Here is a 24725-nt window from a genome sequence, read left to right on the forward strand (position 1 = left end):
AACTGAGGTGTTAAGTAGCTAGCATGATCAAACATGCCTTTCATCAGAGTTTGTAGTTATATAGATCACACTGATCTTATGTGAGTGGTACTCTTGCTGAAGAAGAGCAGAGAATTTGATGTCATTTTGTAAAACAAGCACAGTGCTGTAGTAATTACAATTATTTTCCACTTGCGTGGTCTGTGTCTTTTCCTAAGGTCATTTAGTTCCTTTGTGTTTGGGGACTATTTATCCATCAATCTCTCTAGCTAGGTTAGTGTAGCATAAAACTCTTGAAGCCAGTTCTGAAATATTATCTCCACGATTCCTTATGGGACCTCAGATTGAAGATGTGGAAGAGATTTTACAGACTGCCTCTTCAAACAAAGTAATCATCTGAAGGTCGCCCTTTGATATGTCCATTTATTCTGCAGACACTTCTTGAATGCCTGCCATGTGCTGCTCTAGACTCTGGGGAGGCAATAGTGAGCACAAGCAGACCATTCTGTGACTGTGTGGAGTTTACAGGGAGACAGAACACAAGTTAGGAGGAAGGCCCTGCAGACCATGCCTGAGTTCAAGTCCGTCCGTGTCTCTTCTCTGCCGATCTGCTTTGGAGAAGTTACTTAAGAACTTGGATCCCTCTATGGGGATCATAGCAGTAGAAAATGCATTGTTTTATTGCGAGTGGAGGTGTAAAGAGACTGAAGGTTAATGCCATCTTTGAGGAGAATGGGAGAGGGTGCCTTCCAGAGAAGTATGAATACAGTAAAATTGCTAGGTGGGGCATGGGCTTCTCTCGAGTTGCAGCACATGGACTTTTTTAGCTGTGGCATGTGGGCTTTGTTGCTCCATGGCGTATGGGATCTTAGTTCTCCTATCAGGAATCAAACCTGACTCTCCCTCATTGGAAGGCAGATTATTAACCACTGGACGACCAGGGAAGTCCCCGGGATTTCTTCTTGAAGACAGACCTAGCCTGTGGTGTTAAGTAACTTTCTCTGGTGGGACTCTGAAACTCAGGAGGACATGGGAGTCAAGTGCTTGCTTGATTAGTGTCATGAAAGAATTGAGGATAAGAGAACCTGGGGTGTTGGCAGAGGAATTTTTAAATGAGAGATCATATATCCTAAACTGGTAAGGAAAAACATGGTATCGTGGGTGGAGCACTGATGTTTTTTAGCCAGGAAAAGTGAGTTGCATATCCCAGTCCTATTTCTGAGATATGCTATTATTTGAATGAGTAGAAGACATCGATTTCTCCAAGCTTGTTTCCTTACTTGTAAATTAGTGATGACTTATTTTTCAGGCTTCTGTAAGGTATTTCACGAGGCTAGTAGTGGCTAGCGGTCAGTAGGTATTAGGATATTTAGCTGAATCTGAACTCAAGTTGGCTATATACAGGAGACTAGTGAATAATGCAGGTAGAGTTATTTGCTTATTCCTTCTTTTGAACTATCAGGAACTGTTTTAAAATTTAGGCTTGAATCTTTTGTTCTAGCACTGCACAGCTTGCCTTCAGAAAAAGAGAGAGGCAGGAATCAGGATAAGAGGATGAATTCTCATTCTCATCCGCTCCTCCAGGTCAACGCTGGCAGATTGCACTTGGGGGACGACATGAGAAGGGGCACACGTATTCAGAATGAGCGCTGCATGCTGAGTTCTCCGGTGGAAGGAGGGGGAGGAAACCTTTTAGACTCCCTGGTGTCAGGTGCTTTTATGGGATTGTCTGAACACAGCCTCTTGTAGAGAAAAAGAAGACGGAGCAAGATTTTCCCTAAAAGTACTGTTTGGTAGCTTACATTTCCCACTTTCTACAGATGTTTTCACTTGGAATTCAAGGAACTCAAGGCACTTACAACATCTCATTTAAAGAGTGTATGTAAGGTGGCTGTATGACAGACAGTTGTCAATTACTTTATCGTTTCAGTGGCTTTTCCTGCAGCACGTGCTTGAATGTCCACTAAATCACTTCAGTCGCGTTCGACTCTTTGCGACCCCGTGGGCTATAGCCCACCAGGCTCCTCTGTCCATGGGATTCTCCAGGCAAGGATACTGGGGTCAGTTGCCATGCCCTCCTCCAGGGGATCTTCCTGACCCAGGGATCAAACCCACATCTCTTACGTTTCCTATAGTGACCCCACATAAAGATTTTCCCAAACTGTAGACTGTAGTGGTGACAGATTTGGGACTCTTGGCTAGGAAGGGGGCAAGGAGCTTCCCTGGTGGCTCAAACAGTAAAGAATCTGCAATGCAGGAGACCCGGGTTTGATCCCAGGGTGGGGAAGGTCCCCTGGAGGAGGAAATGGAAAGCCATTCCAGTATTCGTGCCTGGAGAATTCCATGGACAGAGGAGCCTCGTGGGCTACAGTCCATGGGGTCGCAAAGAGTCGGACACGACTGAGCAACTAACACACAAGGAGATTTTGCTGTCTGTCTTGCTACCAGCTTATCAGTAGCCACTTGACCTTCAGTGCCTCCAATCCTTTGCACCTTGCTGCTGCTCGTCAGCTGGGCAGCCCTTGATTTCCGTTCCCGCTGAGCACTGAAGCCACTTAGGGAGAGCAGTAAAGGGCCCCCTGGTGTAATTATCCTTTACTTATGTCCCAGTGCTGCTTGCCAGTGGTACCTACTTAAATGCCAGGCTGCTGCTAGCTTTGTACATTTCAGCACTGAGGAGGGGCTTTAGATTTGCAGGAAGGTGGGTACTGGTTTCAATACCATTGTAACACCATTCATAAAATTATACCTGAAGCTTGCATTTTCACGTAGAAAATTGATCATACTGATTTTCTGTCCTGTCTGTGTGGCTTCAGGCAAATTATGTCATCTCCGTGGATTTCATTTGAGGTTGATAAAAATATCTCCGACGGGTTGTTGTGGGATTAGATAAAACAAAACATATTAAAATGCATTGCATATTAAAGAGTCTATGTTTTGTTTTTAGTCGCTAAGTAGTATCTGAGTCCTCTGCAACCCCATGGACTGTATGTAGCCTGCCAGGCTCCTCTGTCCATGGGATTCTCCAGACAAGAACACTGAAGTGGAGTGCCATGCCCCACTCTAGGGGATCTTCCTGACCCAGAGATGGAACCTGTGTCTCCTGAATTGGTAGGCAGATTTCTTACCACTGAGCCACATGGGAAGCCCCATAAAGAGCCTATACAAAGAGTTACTTGATCTGACATGAACTTTTACTCACTCAATAGTAAGGTCTGTGTCAGAGTTGTCTTTATGGTAACCAGCTCTGTGCCTGGCAGGGAATGGTTGTTTCCTGAGTATTTGCTAAGCTGTGCTTGCTGCTTGTCAGACCATTATGAGTCTTATCTTCCATTCTGAGCAATGCATATCAAGAAAGGCATTACCAATGAAGGCATCAGCATTGCTGAGATCCTGGAACACTTGAAATAGAAGGGACATTTACACAGGAAAGGAGAAGAGCTCAGAGACCCAATAAATATCTTCACGTATTTGTAAGGTTAATGTATGGAAAGGTGTATGTATCTAGATAGGAAAGAACTATGGTAAAAATAGGGAATGAAAATCAGAGGAAAATAAAACTTGATGAATTCAAAAGAACCTCCTCTCTACTAAATTAGGGACAAAAGCTCCCTGAAACAAGGGCTTTTTGTTAGTTTTCAAAATGCTTATAATAGGAATGGCACACTGAATGCATGTTTTCCATATGTTAGATAAAATTCTAAGTGATTTATAGTCCTACAGCAACCATGAGATTAGTATCATCGTTTTCCCCATCTTGCATATGGGTGAACTAGGGCATAGGGAAATGAAGTAATGTGCCCAAGTTAGCACAGCTAGTCTGTGGAAAAGCTGTCCAAGTCAGCTCTCTCTCTCTTATATTGGGTTGCCCAAAAAGTTCATTCAAGTTCTTCCATAAGATGTAACAGACTTTTTGGTCAACCCAAAGCAATCTCTACCTTTTTAAATCAGTTTATTGAATACCTACTTAGTGGTTTTGGTTTACTTCATATGAATTATATTTAGTGTTTTCAGCGATTCCCATGGCTTATTATCTCCTAATGACATAGAAACAGCCATGTTGAAAGAGGTTTAGTGTCCGCTGTCCTTCCATTAATGGAAGTGGCTGAGCTGTTGTTTCTTGTTGTCCAGTCACCAACTTCTGTCTGACTTTCCTTGACCTGATGGAATGAACTTCACCAGGCTCCTCTGTCCTCCACTGTCCCTGGGAATCTGCTCCAATTTGTGTTCATTGCGTTCTTGATGTCATCCAACCATCTCATCCTCTGCTCCTTCCTTCTCCCCCTACCCTCCATCTTTCCCAGCATCAGGGTCTTTTCCAACAGGTCTGCTCTTTCCATCAGGTGGCCAAAATATTGGAGCTTCAGCTTCAGCATCAGTCCTTCCAATGAAGATTCAGGGTTGATTTCCTTTAGGATGGACTGATTTGATCTCCTTGCAGTCCAAGGGATTCTCAAGAGCCTTCTCCAACACCACAGTTCAAAAGCATCAATTCTTCAGCACTCAGCTTTCTTTATAGTCCAAGTCTCACATCCATACATGACTACTGGAAAAACCATAGCTTTGACTATATGGACCATCATCAGCAAAGTGATGTCTCTGCTTTTTAATATGCCATCTAGGTTTGTCTTAGCTTTCCTTTCATGGAGCAAACATCTTTTAATTTCATGGCTATAGTCACCATCCACAGTGATCTTGGACCCCAAGAAAATAAAATTTGTCACTGCTTCCACTTTTCCCCCATCTATTTGCCATGAAGTGATGGAACTGGATGTCATGATCTTCGTTTTTTGAATGCTGAGTTTCAAGCCAGCTTTTTCACTCTTCTCTTTCACCCTCAACTAGAGGATCTTTAATTCCTCTTCACTTTCTGCCATTAGAGTGGTATCATCTGCATATCTGAGGTTATTGATATTTCTCCTGGCTATTTTGATTCCAGCTTGTGATTCATCCAGCCTGGCATTTTGCATAATGTACTTTGCATAGAAGATAAGTAAGCAGGGTGACCATAACAGCCTTGTCGGACTCCTTTCCCAATTTGGAACCAGACAGTTGTTCCATGTCTGGTTCTAACTTGCTTCTTAGTTGCTTCTTGACCTGCATACAGGTTTCACAGGAGGCAGGTAAGGTGGTCTGGTATTCCCATCTCTTTAAGAATTTTGCACAATTTGTTGTGATCCACACAGAGGCTTTAGTGTAGTCAATGAAACAGAAGTAGATTTTTTTTCTGGAATTCTGTTGCTTTTTCTATGATCCAACAGATGTTAGCAATATGATCTCTGGTTTCTCTACCTTTTCTAAATCCAGCTTGTACACCTGGAAGGTCTGAATTCATGTACTGTTGAAGCCTGATTTGAAGGATTTTGAGCATGAATTTACCAGCATGTGGAATGAGCATAATTGTACTGTAGTCTGAACATTCTTTGGCATTGCCCTTCTTTGGGATTAGAATGGAAAACTGATCTTTTCCAGTCCTGTGGCCACTGCTGTTTTCCACATTTCCTGATATATTGAGAGCATCACTTTCACAGCATCATCTTTCAGGATTATAACTAGCTCTGCTGGAATTCTGTCCTCTTAAGTTTGTTCACGGAAATGCTAGTCTGAAGGCCCACTTGACTTCACACTCCAGGTTGTCTGGCTCTAGGTGAGTGACCACACCATCGTGGTTATCCGGGTCACGAAGACTTTTTTCTGTGTATTCTTTCCACCTCTTCTTGATCTCTTCTGCTTCTGTTAGGTCCTTATCTTTTCTTTATCGTACCCATCCTTCCACAGAACGTTCCCTTGATATCTCCAACTTTCTGGAAATTTCTAGCCTTTCCCATTCCAGAATGGGAATTTTCCTCTGTTTCTTTGCATTGTTCATTTAAGAAGGCCTTCTTATCTCTGCTTGCTATTCTCTGGAACTCTGAGCTGAGGTCAGATTGAATTTTGGCTCCACGAAGTCCTGACATCCTTTGGTGTTTCCACGCCTCCACCTCACTTCTACCTCTCACTTGTTGGTTTGGTCTGGACACAAGAAGGACCAGCTGTCTCAATTTCCTGAAAGCAGTTTCTGATCAGCGCGTGTCTGGGTGGTCGGACACTGAAGTGATTGATCATCGGACCCATCTGGGGAAAGTTGGCAAAATGTCTCTGCCCAGACTTCGTTGAAGACCAGGCAAACCAGAAACTACAGGGATAGGACCCAGAAACCTAATGGTTCATCACCTTCCCCAAGTGTTTTTGATGACTCCTGGTGGTGGGAAATCACTGGATCAGATGATGGGAAAATCTCTCCAAAAGATGAGTCTAAAAAATACCAGCGTGTTTGTTTGTTTGTTTTTTTTTCCCTGCCTGAACCATGAGATCCTTAGTATCTGAGCAAACGAATGAATGACTGAAATACCTCCCTTTAAAATAGGTTGAAAAGTGTATAGACATGAGCTATGGCAAGTTCCATCCTTTATGGACCATATGCTTTTACTTTTTACCCCCTATTGGTGATGCCTCAATGAAATTCTTCTCTATCAGTGTCTGTTCACCATTGCGCTTATTAAATATCCTAAAGACTTAGTCTTGCAGCCCTCGATTATGCAGATTTATATGAACCCCATGGATGGTCAGTGGGAGCTCCCCAGTGGATTGAGAGCAGCCGTATGGCAGTAATAAATGTGTCCTCAAAGTTTATGCATCTGAGTTTGTAATGTTGTAACTAGTACTAAACTTACCCCTATTATTTAACCCAACTGCATTGAAATCCATGTGAGAACAACTCTTCAAATGTGTTAGAGAATTTTACGCTTGTCAGGAGAATAGTTTTTCTTCTTTTTTTTTTTTTTGGTCCAATTTTAATGTTTTCAATTCTAGACTGACTGGAGCCAGAAAATTGTCAACTGTTTAAATAAAGTGTTTCCTTGCTTTCCTTGCCTCCTTTCCCCCATTTTCCCTTCTTTCTCTCTCTTTGTTTTAGCAAAGAAAAATATTTGTCTAATGAGAAAAACTTCAAGGGGCTTGATTAAGCTTCAGTGAATGAGATGGAAAAATGGTTTCAAGTTAGAGGGTAGCTATTGTTATATTTTTCTCCAAATTCCTCTGCTAATCCCTACATCTTGGCCAGCTAACTATAGAACTCTCCTGATTGTTGCAGGGACAGTATTTATAACCTATCTGGAGGAATGTGGAAATGTGCACAAGATCTATAAATTGCTTTAGTGTTTCCAGATTGTAACAAAGACATTTGCAGTGTAGTTGGGCCTATGGATTCTGCACCTGTGTGTGTCTGATTTTTAAGCACAAACTTAACTCCAGAAGCTCTAAATCTGATGTACCCAGGGACACTTTTCCAGGAGAATTCCTTGTCAAGTTAGCTTTTTCACTTGTAGCATCACTTCAGGCACTGTGTTGTCTCTTGGCATGATCCATTCAGTGCCAAACCATATAAGATTTTATTAGGTTTGGCCTGATGTCATTATACTACGCAATCCGTGGTACTTATTGACAATCCCTATTTTCTGTACTATGATTTTTATAGTCTGAGTTTATTAAGGGCTCCTGGAATACAAGCTCCTGGAATTAATTAAAAAAGGGAAAAAAAAAAAAAAAAAGACACTTTGTAGGTAGCACTAGGAGAGAAACACTTTACAGAAAGCTTTTACCTGATTTATATCTTTTAAGTCTCAGTTTCTATGGAAAGAGTTAAATTACAGGAGCCTGGGATAACTGCTGCCGTTATTGTCATCTTTAACAGACAGGCAGGACCAGGTTCTTGCTATCTCCAAAGAGAACTGGTTGCATGTTGATTTATACTTAGGCTTTTGAAACTGTGTTTTCTGATATAAATGAAAATGTCTGTTTTTACCTAGAATCTTCCATTAAGTCTTTCTTCATAATCTCTCCTTTCCTGGAGAGGAGACACAGTCAGAGCAATGTTCAAACAAACAGCAAAGATGAAAGAAGAAAAAGAAAAGAAGCACAACTTTTGCTCTCAGTATTTTAAATTCATCTTGTGAAGTAGAATCTTTTCATATCCAACCATTATGAAGTGGCTAATGATTTTGAAACATAGGTTTGTTTCTTAGCTTCTAGAAATAGCATGGTGTCAGCGGGAAGTAGATAGAGTTGGAAGAAAGAGCTGTGTGGTTAAAGTTCCATTCCGTCTCTGAGCGGGCCTGGGTTTCACCTCTGGATCCACGTTACGGCCATCCCTGGACAGAACTTCTGAAATCTCTTCCCTGGCTTGCACCTTCCTATCCTGCTGCTGCTGCTGCTGCTAAGTCGTCTCAGTCGTGTCTGACTGTGTGCGACCCCAGAGACGGCAGCCTGCCAGGCTCCCCCGTCCCTGGGATTCTCCAGGCAAGAACACTGGAGTGGGTTGCCATTTCCTTCTCCAATGCAGGAAAGTGAAAAGTGAAAGTGAAGTCGCTCAGTCGTGTCCAACTCTTAACGACCCCATGGACTGCAGCCTACCAGGCTCCTCCGTCCATGGGATTTTCCAGGCAGGAGTACTGGAGTGGGGTGCCATTGCCTTCTTCAATCCTTCAGATCCTCACAAAGGCAATCCTCCTGCCACTGCCTTTTTCCTGTCACCCCATGGACTAGACCAGAGCTTTTTACAAGGCACCGCAGTTCCCTGATGCCCTGAGGCTGGAAACCTTTACACAGCACCATAATTCCCTGCTTATTCACTGCTCTCCCCTCATTACATTTTTAAGACTCACAAAGTCAAAAACTGTATCAGTTCTGCATGAAGGTACCCTCATTCCAGTGCCCCCCACCAAATATATTGGCTAAATAAATAGATGAAAAACATACTGAGTTTCCATGCTTTTTTGGTATCCATGGCATGAAGCACGTTTAGCCTCAGTTTATTAGAAATGCATCTTTAATTTCCTCTATAACATCAGAATAAAAATACTAAGCTTTTAAGGTACTTGTAAGATGGGGTAGGTCTCTGGTTCTTAACTGGAGGCATTTTGCCTCCCCAGGGAACATACCTATATCTGGAGACACCTCTGTACATTCAGAGCAGCTCCACAGCAGAATTATCTGGCTCAGAATTTGAATAGTGCTGATGTTGAGAAATCATGGAGTAGGTGTCAGTAAGGAGAACCTGGGTGGTCAAAGGTGATTTTTATTTTACTCTACATTTTGGAGTCCACCTCTTTGGATATCATGAATCATAACAAGTACACCAAGAATAACAGTTTTATATGTTATGTCTTTGTCACGTGTCAGGCCTCACACAGCTTTTCACAAATATTATCCTATTTAATCCTCTCAACAGTGCTGTTGAGTTAGGAACTATTTTATCCTCATTTTTCAGGTAAGAGACCAGAGGTGGAGTGAGGACTCAGAGCCTATGCTTTTGACCCTTATACTGCGCTACTTTCTCTATAAATTGAGTCTCTAGCTTAGGATTTCTCTTAAAAAATTTCCAAGACAGACTTCTCCAAAGAAGGATTTCGCCCCTTAGTATTTAATAGTTGAGTTACAGCTAAAAATATGGAGATTTCAGCCTGCCTGACTTAAAAATCATTATTGCCTAGGTGGCTGCGATTTAACACTTGCACTGATTTGAACAAAGATACAGTCTACTGGCTGACATAATATATAGACTGTTGTCGGTCCAAGAATTAGAACAAGTCTCCCATGCACAGTTATTTTGTGGGAGCCCCAAGAAGCACAAAGGACACCCTCAGAGTTTGTTTTCATTCAACATTGAACTTGTCACAGCTGATCAACACAGTGTGATCCAGACGAGATTTTTCTCCTGTTGAGGGGGATAAACTGTGACAGTTTGCCCCATGTAATCCCGTTAGGAGCTTTCTTCGGGACCACATCCTCTTCTTATGTAATTATACAGGAACCACTTATAAGTAAAGCACACCTGCCAGAGAGCAAGACCTGGGGCAAAGGGTTGGCCTTCAGGGTGTTTTTTTCCCCTTTCAGAGAACACGATTGAAGCAAGTGGAATACTTGCCATTTGGATGCACAGTGATGGCCTCCAGCCCCATTTCTGAATACTTTGTTGGCACCCAATCATTATCACGGTTTTTTTTCAGTCGCTAAGTCATGTCCCACTCTTTGCGACCCCACGGACTGCAGCACGCCAGGCTCCTCTGTCCTGCAGTGTCTCCCAGAGTTTGCTCAAATTCACATCCATGGAGTCAGTGATGCTGTCTAACCATCTCATCTTCTGTGGTCCCCTTCTCCTTTTGCCTTCAATCTTTCCCAGTATCAGGGTCTTTTCCAGTGAGTTGATGCTTCAATCATTAGTGCCTTGAGGCTATTCACGGATAAAGTTTCTAAACAAATCCTACTATCTGGAAACATTGGTTTGTTGTTTCTAGGACCTTAAAACTGAGCTTGTAAATGCAGTTAAGAAGCATCTATTATTTTTACATAAGAATTTAAAGGCCCTGGGGAAGTTATTTTTTTCTCCCTTTGAAAATTCTGTTCCTTGTGCACCACTTTCACACTTGGAAGATTCCTGTGGAATCCTCAAAAATGTGTTAGATTCTATTCTTTTAGTCTCACTTTCCCACCTTTTTTGAAGAGGAAATGCTAATAGCATCAAACAGATTTTTGTTCTTAAATAAATCACGCTTTATGAGAGTCTGTTCCTCTGATTACAAATAACTCTTTCAGCTCCTACTGGATATTAGCGTCCGTGATGCAAACATACATTTCCAAGGATCTGTCGAAGCCAAGTGATATATTTGGTCATTGGACTACTCTACTTATAAGATGTCATTTACATATAAGATGTAATTTGAGACCGTCTCCCCGGGACCAAAGTGATTAGTATGCCTCAGGCTTTTACTCTTCTCAAATCAGTCACTTGATATACTCTTGCATTTGTTTTACATTTAATAAATTAAAGCATTTGGATGATTAAGTAAGACGGCGTTGTGTTTAGGACAGTGTTCCTCAAGTTGTATTGTGCAAGCCCTAGGCTCTTGCTAAAGCACACACTCTGTGTTTCCAGCAACTTCCCAGGTCAGGTTCATGTTGTCAGATCAAAGACCACACTCAGTAGCAGCCATGAGGGAATGTTGGGATGGTTTGATAATTTGAAACCTAAGCTAGGGATGGCATCAAGCTGATGGCATTGAATTCACTTTTCCCTCACTAACCTTAGGTTTTTTTTTTTTCCCTAAATTATTCGGTAAGCTTATAGGGAGATTTTTGCTAGAGGGGATTGCTCCTGTTTCCTGTGACAAAACATACATTTGTAATTTTTAACAAATTAAATAATTCCTGATTTTTAATAAAGTATCACACCCATCCTTTTTGCCTGGAAAGAGACTCTCTCGACCAACCTCCTTTTTTTCTTTAACGTTTTCTGAACAACTGAAAATGTATATTACCATTTCTGGTCAGCAAAGGCATTTTTTAGATGGTTCACAATCTTTTTAATGGTAGAATAAATTTAACATTCTGGACACTTGAGTAGAGGTTACATTTTTTTTTTTTTTTCTTTTTTAACTATGTTTAAAAACATAAACAGCAGACTTCCCCAGTGGTGCTAGTAGTAAAGAACCTACCTACAATGCAGAAAACGTTAGACACGGGAGTTCGATCCCTGAATCAGGATGATTCCCCAGGAGGAGGGCATGGCAACCCACTCTGGTATTCTTGCCTGGAGAATCCCATGGACCGAGGAACCTGGCGTGGTACTGTCTATGGGCTTGCAAAGAGTTGAACACAACTGAAGTGACTTAGTTCTCATGCGTGTAAAGACAGCCAAGGAAACAATTTCAAACAGTTCCTCTGTGCATTAGATGCAAGTTGTTTCAATTACTGTGTATTGGTGAGAATTAAGTGATTTCTAGCTTGCCGTGTCCTGTCATGTTAGCTTATTTTATAGGGAAATCAAATCTGACACCTTTCAATTAATGTCTTTACCTCTCTAGTATACAAATAGATGGAAGAGTTCTGGAGTAAGAAGCTTTAATTAGTATCTTCAGATTGCCTTTACTTCCCCAAATGTGTCTCCTGTCATTTCAAAGTTTGCTGAAAGACCTTTTCTAGAAGCAGGAAAACACTCACAGGTGGGAGGAAGGTTGCGTTGTTGAAAAATAATGTATTCCTGGTCATGAGCTTGTCAGCTCTCAAAGGAATCACAGTGGTGTGTCTCATCTGTACCTAGAGGTCTCAAAAGAGGGGAAAAGTGGAAATGTGCCATGGACTGGAGTTTGGTCTTTCTGGGTGGTAACCCAAGTGTGAGCTATGTGGGAGGCAGACAGAGATGAGAGGAGGCAGGGAGGGGAGGGAAAAAGAAGTCTTCTCTCTGCCTTCACACATGCATCTGTACGTCTTAAATTGCCTCATCACAGTGTCAGATCAAAAGGATGCATATTTCTGTTTTATATATAGTTGATATGTATTCATGTGCTTAGTCGCTCAGTGGTGTCCAACTCTTTGCGTCCCCGTGGACTGTAGCCCACCACGCTGCTCTGTCCATTGTATTGTGCAAGCAAGAATACTGGAGTGGGTAGCCATTCCCTTCTCCAGGAGATCTTCCCCGACCCAGGGATAGAACTCGGGTCTCCTGAATTGCAAATGGACCCTTTACTGTAAAAGCCAGCAGGGAAGCCAAATGCAAAATGGGGACAGATAAAATTATCTACAAAGATGCATCTTTTTCGTTTGTCACTTTTTTACTTAATAATTTTTCATTGAAACACAAGTGATTTACAGTGTTGTTTTAGTTTCAGGTGTACTGATTCCGTTTTTTATATTAAAAAATGGCAAATGAAAAAAGGCATCTTTCCAAAGAACTTTATCAGTCTCCATTTTGAATTTGTTTGTAACTGAAAAGGGTTTCACATTTTTCCCCTTAAGTTGTATTTTTTGCTCTGTCAGTCGTTTCATGGTGAAATATGACTGTAACCAGTTGCATTTATAATAGTCATCCTTGATTCAGCAGACTCAGCCCCAGGCCTCTTATGCCTCTGTTTGGATATGCAAATAGATCTCTGAGAGAAGATGCGGACTGTGATGTAAAATTCACTGCACGATCATTGACAATGAGAGGCAACAATAAGATTTTCTTTTGACGATGAAGACAAATCATTTTCATTTCTTGAATACCTTTTCAAGTGAATTATTATTACTTAACACATTACTTAATGCCAACTCCTAGCCTCTGGGTGTTTAGTCCCAATCACAGCATTTTTGAAAAGCCTACAGTCAGATCAGCACTTATTCCATTGCCTACCCTTCACTGACTCTTTTCTCTCTTCTTTCCTACAACAGATTGCAGATTGAGCTTAACCAAGAAGCTCGTGGGCTGATCCACGCTGACCTGCCTGACCACGGAAGAGGTTCTGTCTGCCTGGCTGGGCCCCTCTTGGCTTCACTTGTTGCCTGGGTGGAAAATTCTTCCTATTGAAATATTTTTGCACATGGAGGAGAGCAGCAAAGAGGCCAACACAGGCTGAGAAGACCAGAGACCTCAAGAATATTCTGTGACCTTGGCCTTCAGGACATTTCCTCTAGTTGGAGTTCTGGACTTGAGAACCCTGTTCAATTATTTTGGTTTAGCTATCTGTTTCTATTTTTTTATTTTTTTACTTTTCTTTTCCCTACAGCATTGTGTTTGATTTCTGTACTTCAGAAATGGGCCTACAGACCACACAGGGGCCCGGCCAGCGGGCTTTTTTCCTGAAATCTTGGCTTCTCATTTCCCTGGGGCTCTCCTCACAAGTGTCAAAATTCCTGGCGTGCCCTAGTGTGTGTCGCTGTGACAGGAACTTTGTCTACTGTAACGAGCGAAGCTTGACCTCAGTGCCTCTTGGGATCCCGGAGGGCGTCACTGTACTCTACCTCCATAACAACCAAATTAATAATGCTGGGTTTCCTGCAGAACTGCACAACGTCCAGTCTGTGCACACCGTCTACCTTTACGGCAACCAACTGGACGAATTCCCCATGAACCTCCCCAAGAACGTCCGCGTCCTCCACCTGCAGGAAAACAACATTCAGACCATTTCACGGGCGGCCCTGGCCCAGCTCCTGAAGCTGGAGGAGCTGCACCTGGATGATAACTCCATCTCCACCGTGGGCGTGGAAGACGGGGCCTTCCGCGAGGCCCTGAGCCTCAAGTTGCTGTTCCTGTCCAAGAACCACCTCAGCAGTGTGCCAGTGGGCCTCCCTGTGGACCTGCAGGAGCTGCGTGTGGATGAGAACCGCATCGCTGTCATCTCAGACATGGCCTTCCAGAACCTCACGAGCTTGGAGCGTCTGATCGTGGATGGGAACCTCCTGACCAACAAGGGCATCGCCGAGGGCACCTTCGGCCACCTCACCAAGCTCAAGGAATTCTCCATCGTCCGGAACTCGCTCTCCCGCCCGCCTCCTGACCTCCCGGGTACACACCTGGTCAGGCTCTACCTGCAGGACAACCAGATCAACCACATCCCTTTGACAGCCTTCTCCAACCTCCGGAAGCTGGAACGGCTGGACATCTCCAACAACCAGCTGCGCATGTTGACTCAAGGGGTCTTCGACAGCCTCTCCAACCTGAAGCAGCTCACCGCTCGGAACAACCCTTGGTTTTGTGACTGCAGCATTAAATGGGTCACGGAGTGGCTCAGACACATCCCTGCCTCGCTCAACGTACGAGGTTTCATGTGCCAAGGTCCCGAGCAAGTCAGGGGCATGGCCGTGCGGGAGCTGAATATGAATCTGTTGTCTTGCCCCACCACAACCCCTGGCCTGCCTCCCCTCACCCCAGCCCCGAGTTCAGCTTCTCCCGTGACTCAGCCCACCACATTCTCCGCCCCGATCCCCAGCAGAAGCTACACACCCCTGAGTCCCACAGCATCCAAGCCCCCCACGATTCCCGAATGGGACGGCAGAGAAAGGGTGACCCCGCCGCTTTCTGAACGGATCCAACTCTCCATCCGTTTCGTGAATGATACCTCCATCCAAGTCGGCTGGCTCTCTCTCTTCACTGTGATGGCTTACAAGCTCACGTGGGTGAAAATGGGCCACAGTTTGGTGGGGGGCATCGTTCAGGAACGCATCGTCAGCGGCGAGAAGCAGCATCTGAGCCTGGTAAATCTGGAGCCCAGATCCACCTATCGGATTTGTTTAGTGCCCCTGGATGCGTTTAACTACCGAGCTGTAGAAGACACCATTTGTTCGGAGGCCACCACCCATGACTCCTATGTGAACAATGGCAGCAACACGGCTTCCAGCCACGAACAGACGACTTCCCACAGCTTGGGCTCCCCTTTTCTGCTGGCGGGCCTGATCGGGGGCGCCGTGATATTCGTGCTTGTGGTCCTGCTCAGTGTCTTTTGCTGGCACATGCACAGAAAGGGGCGCTACACCTCCCAGAAGTGGAAATACAACCGAGGCAGGCGGAAAGATGACTACTGTGAGGCGGGCACGAAGAAGGACAATTCCATCCTGGAGATGACAGAGACCAGTTTCCAGATCGTCTCCTTAAATAACGATCAGCTCCTTAAAGGAGATTTCAGACTGCAGCCCATTTACACCCCAAATGGGGGCATTAATTACACAGACTGCCATATCCCCAACAACATGCGATACTGCAACAGCAGCGTGCCAGACCTGGAGCACTGCCATACGTGACAGACAGAGGCCCAGCGCTACCGAGTGGACAGACATGGAGACTTTCGAGAACATGCACGTGTGTGCACGTAAAGACACGCGAGTTACATTTGATAAATGTTACACAAATGCGTTTGTGCATTTGAATACTCTGTAATTTATACGGTGTACTATATAATGGGATTTAAAAAAAAAAGTGCTATCTTTTCTATTCCAAGTTAATTACAAACAGTTTTGTAACTCTTTGCTTTTTAAATCTTAAAAAAAAAAAAATAGTTGCTGAAGTACTGTACAGGGTTGTACAATGAGAACCCAATGCCAGGGCGAAAGAATGAGTGATTCTTCCTCCTGATGCAATTTACCACTTTACTGTTGATGCTTCAGAACAAATTCGTTTCCTAGAGTTGGTGGTCAGATAAAAGGGCAGGTTAAAGTGGACTCATCAGAGTAGGGCAGATAATAGTCATAAAACAAGAAATGCACCCCAGATATCTTCATACTATTTATATACTTCCGGTTCTGGAAGAAAAGTGAAATTTTGTACAATCTAAGAAAGGAGGTAGTCACCCTGTTTTGACCCAAAGGAGGAAATGCAGAAGGCATCTCTGGAGGAAATCAGTTCCTATGAGAGAAGTTAACCCATCCTGGCAGAATCAAGAAAATGAGACAAGAGTTGAAAAAACCTTTGAATCCAGGGGTAGGCTTTCTGACTGGGAACTTGAAAAATCACCCTTCAGGCTCCCCTGGCCCTATGTGAAACAGAAGCCTGAGTCTGGTTTCAGTCATCTTCGGGGCAGGTAGGATACCCCAGCAAGAAAAGTCCCTTTAAAAGTGTTACTGTTCAAATTATACATCAGGTTGAATCACATTCAACAGAGATATATTCTAGAATACTTTTTTAGAAGAGGCTAATAAAATAATGGGAAGAATTATATTGAATGGAATTATTTTTGATAATGAGAATTATTTGGGTAGATTCACTGCAGCTATGTCAACATGATATTTAGACTAACAAGGGATCAGTGTTTGGAACATACTAAACTGGATATTTAAAAACTATTGATACCCTTTAGACAAAAGCATGTAATCAGTGGTCCCATTATTCTATATCAACTAACTTTGTTAGTATCATGTTGAAATAGCTTGAATTAATACCTTTATCCCCTCGGAAATTCTTGTCTTCCAATCACCTCACGTATATTTTCATAATTAGCTGTTGATGATACATTTGTTGGTCACCCCTCTGCTAAAAATTTGAAAGAAAATTATGGATGCCAGTCTTGGTTGCACAAAATATCCATACTCACTTTAAAATGTATACTAATTTTCCCTGCTAATAATCCTGTAAGGACACATCAAAGCTGGCAAAATATCATATTTTTTTTTTAAAGCAATACTGTGTTTCCACCTTGAACTGACTTTGATCTGCTTCCATTTTTTAAAATTTCATTTATTCCTTTTAAATTGTGGATGTTCCTCTTCTTTGGGAATTGTGAGGAATAATCAATCTTATATTAACAGGATAACAGATGAAAAATGAACAAGTCTGGGAGGGAAGGCTTGTTCCCCTAATCTTGGCAGCACAGGGCATTGAGCAGAGGGCATGGAGAAGAGAAGGATGTCCAGGCTTAATTCTAGATATTTTCTGAAGCAATGTCTGTCTTCAGAAAGCATGTATAATGTCCTCCTTCCCATCCCTTAGAAGTAGAAGGGCTATCGATCACACACACACCTTATCTAAAAAGTACACCCTGGGAAATTGTTTAGAAAATCAGATTTAGGCATTTCAGTCTGTGTTGCATATTTCCTTGATCACTGGTCATTATTTTAGGAACCTATGACGTTAACGTCACAGTCATGTTTCTTTGGCTTTCTCTGTCCCTCTTACTTTTAACAAAATAGAACTGTGATGTGTCTTCTTTGTAAAAGTTTAGGTATAAAATGCTATGCAAGTTTTTCTTTATAGTAAGAGCTTTATTTTCTTTAATAATATATCCCCAAGTAGTATGTTTTAATCTCCCTTGTCCCTCAGAATAAGCCGAAAATATAAGTGAAGTTATAATGTTGCAGACACAAGAATCGAAACTGTGCAGTCAAGCTGAAATTAACTATGAATTAATTTGAATTAATTCTAAAGTGACTTTGGTTTTCATTTTAGTCTATTAGCTAGCTCATTTTGACTGTTGCCTTTTTAAAGCTAGGTCCATACAGTGAAGGGAAAAGACAATCTGTGAAAACGATTAGTGTAGCAGTAAGCCATCTGAAATGCAGGACCATGACACGGGGCTTTGTGTATTTAACTGGATAATTCCCTTCCACTGTCCTTTTCTCCTTGGCTGTGTAGATAAAACTATGTGTTCAAATGATGGTACTTTGATTTTTGAAGTTTTTTTTTTTTCCTTTTATCTACAAAACAATCATTCTCATTTATTTGTATTGTGTGTATAACCTCCAGTGGGATATGTGGCGGCTGAAACAAATGTCTTTGCTTTGAGCCAAGAAAACCAAGCTTAGAGAGGTTTCTATAATGTCTTATGAGATTCGCAGAATTCTCTGGAGCTTAAGTCCTATGATGGAGACCTGATCATGTGAAAAGATTAGGATGATCTGAAATGGTTCCTTTGCTCGAAGGCATTCCTGAAGAGATAGAATCTAGTTAGAGGCTTAATTCTAAGCTTGGGTACAACATGACAGAGACTGCTCAAATCAAGACTGGTCTCCCGTTTGTAGTAGCATACCTGGGACTCTCACCCACACCAGAATAGAAAGCACATCATGGAATCTGCACTGCCTTACCTGTCTCAGGAAAACCGCTGAAGGACCGTCAGTGACAGATTCTGCTTTGATTGGTGCTTTTGTCCTGGGAATGTTTTGCTGATCCATCATCTCTATGTTGGACCTCTCTCGCGCTCATCAGTATTATGCATTTTGAGGTTACCAAGAGTCAAAACTGAAGGTGCAGGACAAGACCATGAACAAAGCCGTGCTTTCCAGTTGATAAAGAGCTTGATGCTTGTGTGACCCAATGGGGGTGATGTCAGATACCATGTGTCTACTTTTAGAGATAGTAACTGTTACTGTGCATAAAAAATTCCAAAAGGAAAAGGCATAACCGGGAGCATACAGATATTGCCGACCATTATTCATACCCAGGGTTGTCATGGATACCTACTTATTTAGGGAGACGTGTTTGAACGTGGAGAGGCCCCTAGCTTCCTTCAAACTGTCAAATGCATTAGCAGCTCATCACAAGGGACAAGCAGAAGCAGAGAGAAAAGGGTGTTCCCCTATTTCTCTTGTGTGAAAAGTGGAAAAAAGTCTATCGTGAGAAATCATGCAGTTTCTAGTTATCTGGATGTTTGCTGAATATTTATTGGATGTTTTCCCTGAGATTTAAAAGAAGAAAAAAAAAAAGGTATAATGTGACCAGTCTGGTAAAAAGGATGAATAAAATAGCTAATATTATGGCTCCATTTCCTACTGGATCATAAAGGTCCTAGTCATTCCACAGGAATCGGAACTTCTTCCCCACTGAGGAGGACAAATTCCGAATGTTGTGAGCAAAGTATCCATTCCAGACACAAGATGATATGCTTGCTGTCCACGGGAAGCAGATGGCTTGGTCAGCTAATCTCACTTGCAGCATCCATTGCAACCTTAGACCGAGAAGTCATCAATTTCCATTACTTCTTTGCTTGTAACATTTTTCTCACTACCCTAGGAAACGGAGACAGTGTTTCACTTTAGAATATGAGCATAATGATTTTGTTCCTGATTTACCTGTCCAACTTCATGGGAAAGCAGAACAGAAAAGAGCTTCCCAAAGAGGAAGAAATACACAAAGAAACCCCAAAACTCCTTCTTTATCAGTCTTGTCCAGCCTTGCTTGATGCACTTTCTTTAAGTCATGTAGGGAGCAGTAGTTTACCCCCCTTCTCTAATTTCTTCCAGGGGTGGGGGGGAGAAAAGCGAGCCGACAAAGGGGGTGCTTGTCCCTGATTATGGGAGAAAGCTTTGTACACATGGGATCCTGTTATAACAAAATATCACCTTCTCTTGCTATAGTTTTAGTTTTTCTAGCAGCACACTCACCAGAAGAGCACAAAGCAAGGCATTTTTAAGCTAGTGTAACACACACTTGCATACACACACACGCACACACTGGGGTGTTTATAGTTACATCCATGGGATGGAAGATGTATAACCTTTCTGAGGCAAGGTGAAGACACCGCCACTGTGTGCCCCTTCTAGGACCAGTATATAGCCACCGATGTTAGTGCTGATGATTTGTTTCGTCTGAGCCACATGCCGATTTGCTCCTGGTTTCCGTGTAGTGTGTCCTCGCTGACAAGGGGCTGCAAGGCGGGTGGGAGCGTGCATCACACATCCTCTGAGACCCACCGCGTCGCACACTTTGTTAACTAGATGCTTCACTCTACACTATACAGTACCTTGTTGATATATTCAGTAAAGGCTTATTTTAAAAAGAAACCTCATTGTGTTTATCTGAGTAAATTCATTGGGTTACTGCCCATCATTTCTGGGTTCAAGTCAAAGAGAAATGAGAGACGCTTCCAGATGCTGGAGGTTGAGAAGGGTGGAGGAGATAATAAGGTTTTTCACTTTCTCTTTCCTTGAACACAGCTTCTGTGTTTTTAAGGCCATTTGACTCCTGTTTTGCGTGAGGGGTTTATATGAAATCTTCATGTTCTTTTCTACTTCCTGGCTAAATTGTTATGTTCCTATGAATATCTTTTGAATATACACACGTACCTGAGCATATTATTTTATGTTTGTGAAATCTGTGTTTAGAATATAGATAAATACCAATGTAGTCACCTCATCAGAATAGTCATTTTCCCTATTTCATAATATATCAATCTAAAATGTCATTTCCCTTAAGAATCCTCATGGTACTTTCTACGTCAGAATTGTTTATGGCTCATCCACCCATACATTCACTGAGCACTCATGAAAACGTGTTTATTCCTATGCTCAAGTTCAACTCGGGATTAATCTCCTGATTTTTCCTGGACCCCCTTTCTCTGACCCCTCTTGGCCATTTTACTAATAATGTACTTGACAGAGATGAAACCAGGAAATAAAATGATGACAGTTATAAGTATTAATGATTTGCAGAATCTCTGTTGGGGAATTAACTATGAACGTGCAAGAGGGTGATCCATATTAAATTTGGGAGATTTTACATACAACATCTACATATTCTTGGTTACTTTTTCCAAGAGGTACAGACTTTACTCTATGGAGACTAGATCCTTAGTCAAGGAATATCTTTAATTCAAAAAGGTTTAGGAGACATCGGCCTTGCCCTAGGCACTGGTCTGAGTTCAGAGGTTTGATAGAAGAATAAATACAGGTGTGGCCAAGTCAAGACTGTCTTCCCCTCTGCCATGTTTCTAAAGAACTTCATTTGTTCATCCCATGCATTTACTTCTCATCTACTTTTTACAGAGCACTTTGTTAGGTTCTACTGGGGATTCAGAGAAAAACATGACTCCGCTGCTAAGAAGCCCACAGACTGTGTAATAAACTTGTTTTTTTTTTTTAACACATCCCAGTGTCTCAGAGCTCATGTAATAACTTGACATTCTCTCATTAAAAACTCAATGGAATATCTAAGATACGAGAGGTGTACATACCTGTTGATAAATGTGATAACACATCAAAGTTATATGTTAGATAGAAAAATGATAGATGACCTTGGTGTTTAGTAGATGAAGCAAAGTGACAGGGCCTTAATAAAATCAGACTTTAATTGAGTTAACTTTTCAAATTTACACCAAGTCATTGAAAATTTCAGAATTGGTGATTACAGACAACAACCTCTTACAGTCCCATTGAGCACCAGAATGGAAATCAATCCAAAATAAAAATAATAATAATAACGGCACCTGACTCTATGGATCCTTCTTAACTGTTTTCTTGCCTCTAAATTGTTCAACTAGCCTTAAGACTGGCTAGTCCTCAGGACAAATTCTTAGTGTTTAAAATTTTTAATGATGGAGGTATCACAACTTCACCCAGTGGGCACATTCACTATTTTTGACAAATCAAAGGAATATTTTTACAAACCTCCAAATATCTGAATTTCCTTGGTCTTCCACTCCTAGATTTTAACAGTAGTTCTGTTTTTGTGATTATTTGATGTCTGCACACTGATGTGACTTGAAAGCTTCAGATGGAATCAAGCTCTGTGTATATCCACAGGGTGAGCTGAGAGAAGTATTAAAAGGACTTGAGTCAGGTTATTTTGGGTAATGAATTTGTTTCATACTTGAGAGGTTGCTTTAAATATTTTGTAAATCCTGCTGAAGATGCTCATATGTCAGAATCTATTAGGGTGTTAGCAAACTGGCTTCTGGAGTTAGACCTGTTTTTCATAGCACAAATATAGAATGTTTGCTTTAGAGGCTATTATACAAGCTTTATTTCATTAGTTTTACAGAAAGTCAAGGGTAAAGAATTTTTAATGTTTAACTCCAAACTGAGTGTCACTGGAACATACACACCAACTGATGATCTCATTTGTCCATGTTCTTGGTATGAGGTCTAAACTAGGTGAACGTTTCAATGTACCTTTAGGGGAATTCTTATCCTTTGCCATAATAAGCTTCCATCATGAGTCCATCTTTCCCCGATCAAATATAAAACTGTGCTGATCAGAGAGTCTATTAAACTCCCTGTTTTGGCTTAGTATGGGTCTTTGTTAGTTTTGTTTTCATTCAGCAAATATTCGCTGAGACCAGGTAAGTTTTGGTGCTGAGTAAGACAGTTTTCCAGAAGACTTAACTTTGCATCATCAAAAATCTTTCCTGGAAGCTGCTAGTGCTCAACTCACAGCCTAGGCTATTTCCCTCTCTTTGCCTTCTTGGAGAGCTCCCCTCCTTCTGTGAATGGAATTCTCCAGGCAAGAATACTGGAGTGGGTAGACCTTCCCTTCTCCAGGGGATCTTCTCTCAACCCAGGGATCAGACCTGAATCTCCTGCATTGCAGGCAGATTCTTTATCATCTGAGCTACCAGAGAAGCCCTTGGAGAGTTCAGGCACCTATAAAACAATCAGCTAACAATCCTAGTTCCAGTACTTAATCTCTCAAATGTGTGACACGGTCAAGATCCTTCCTCTCCTCTCTTTCCACTTCAGCCTTGCCAGAGGGATAAAGGGTAATCTATAAAGAATACCCGTTGTGACACTGTCTGAATTTCAAAATGTGTCATTAATGTGACCTTTAAGAGAGGAATCAAACTCTTTACGTAACATATGTGTCCTGCCGCACATTGCTGCCTGATACTCCTTACCAGTATATCCTCCTCATGCGTTATGGACTCTGGATCAGATATATATATATATATATATTTTAAAGGACCAAATGAATTAAAATCTTTAAGTCTAACTCCAAAGATCTCAAACACCTTGTCTGGTGACATTTTGCTCCCTTAAGATACAATTTGAATGCACCACCACCCCCACCAAGCATTGACTTGGAAAGCTTGGGTCACACCTACCCAAGATGTGACCTCTCTGTGCAGTTTCTCTAGCAGTTACTCTTTTGTTTGTGCCACTGATATTTTTGAACTTTGCATGGGTCTGTTTCATGCCTGTGCTCTGGGTTCTGGGAGACGGAGCACGTATTCTATTGACAGCTGTGTCCCGTCCAGTGCTGAGTACGCTGTCCAGCCAATGGCACATACCCCACACGTGCTTCTGGAGAAAATGTGATTGGAGGACAGGGGGCCCAGCGGTGACATCAGGCTCTCTGTGGAATCAGCTCTTAACACACAGCAGCATCTCAGAAAATAGATATCCAGTCAATCTACTGTGGCCAAAAATTTTTTTTTAAGCCTCAGAAAGAGCTGTAGAATTGTGAATTATGTAGAATAAGTTTTGCTCAAAAGCAAAACATATTTTCTTTAATATTTTTTGGTAACCCATTGCTATTTTTTGCAGAATTTTGTTTTTGTCATACATTAACTGAAAGCTTGAAATGGACTCAGGATATGTTTAAGAGAACTATTAAAATGATTTGAAGAATATTTTACACACAGCCTCAAAACTGAGCCAGCTTGCAAAAGGGATATAAAGAGCTATCTTAAAGAATCTTCTTACAACAAAATGTCACCACCACGAAAAATATGCAAAGTATTGGGCAACACAGAGTCAAAGAAAAAAACATTTTGACAGTGTGCTAGTCAGAATGAATTCTTCACATATAAAAAACAGAGTTAGATTTTTTTTGTTTGTTTCCATCAGCAATATCAAAAGGGACAGTCATTATTCACTGTGTCACATCCTGTACCAAAAATACAACATATATCATTTAAAGGTTCACATTGTATTATCTTGGTTATTACCATGATAGTAAATAGTCTCTCCTAGAAATTATATTCCCATAAAGAAGGAAGCAGTGGAGAGTGATAGTTATTCAAATTTTTATCAGGCTGATTTTTTTTTTTTTTTGAAACCTGCCTCTGTCACTGACCTGCCAGTTGGCCTTGCTAATAACTTACACTTTGAAGGGTTATCAGTTTCTTTTACCTTAGATGAACACATGTGGTGGCTGACAGAATTGGAGGCATGTAGAGCAGTCAGTCATCTTCCCTAGTGGCTCAGCTGATAAAGAATCCACCTGCAATGCAGGAGACCTGGGTTCGATCCCTGGGTCAGAAAGATCCCCTGGAGAAGGGAATGGCAATCCACTCCAGTATTCTTGGCTGGAGAATCCCATGGACAGAGGAGCCCAGCAAGCCACAGTCCATGGGGTTGCAAAGAGCTGGACATGACTGAGTGACTGGCACACAAAGTAGTTAATGGGCCTCTCAGGTGGCGCTAGTGGTAAAGAACCCGCCTGCCAATGCAGGAGACATAAGAGCCTCAGGTTCAGTCCCTGGATTGGGAAGATCCCCTGGAGGAGGGCGTAGCAACCCACTCCAGTATTCTTGCCTGGAGAATCCCATGGATGGAGGAGCCTGGTGGGCTACAGTCCATGGGATCCCAGAGTCAGACATGACTGAAGCAACCCAGCACACAAGCATAGTAGTTAATGCATCATCTGGGATTGAAATAAATGACATTCAGCCTCTGTATTTTCCAGACACCCAATTCACAAGCACAGGGAGACATGTTGCCAACTTTACGTGGTGAAATGAAGCTTCTTG

General features: G+C 42.0%; 1 protein-coding gene across 1 annotated transcript in view; it reads left to right on the forward strand.

Annotated features, from left to right (window-relative positions):
* The window catches only part of FLRT2 (fibronectin leucine rich transmembrane protein 2), a 107862-nt gene extending 86748 nt beyond the window's left edge, over positions 1 to 21114 (forward strand). The window contains exon 2 of the mRNA XM_019969356.2: positions 13225 to 21114. Coding sequence (XP_019824915.2) covers positions 13588 to 15570 — 1983 coding nt within the window. The 5' untranslated portion in view covers positions 13225 to 13587 and the 3' untranslated portion in view covers positions 15571 to 21114. The remainder of the gene's footprint in view (positions 1 to 13224) is intronic.
* The last annotated feature ends 3611 nt before the right edge of the window (positions 21115 to 24725 follow it).

Source organism: Bos indicus, chromosome 10 (assembly GCF_029378745.1).
Source record: "Bos indicus isolate NIAB-ARS_2022 breed Sahiwal x Tharparkar chromosome 10, NIAB-ARS_B.indTharparkar_mat_pri_1.0, whole genome shotgun sequence".
Lineage (NCBI taxonomy): Eukaryota > Metazoa > Chordata > Mammalia > Artiodactyla > Bovidae > Bos > Bos indicus.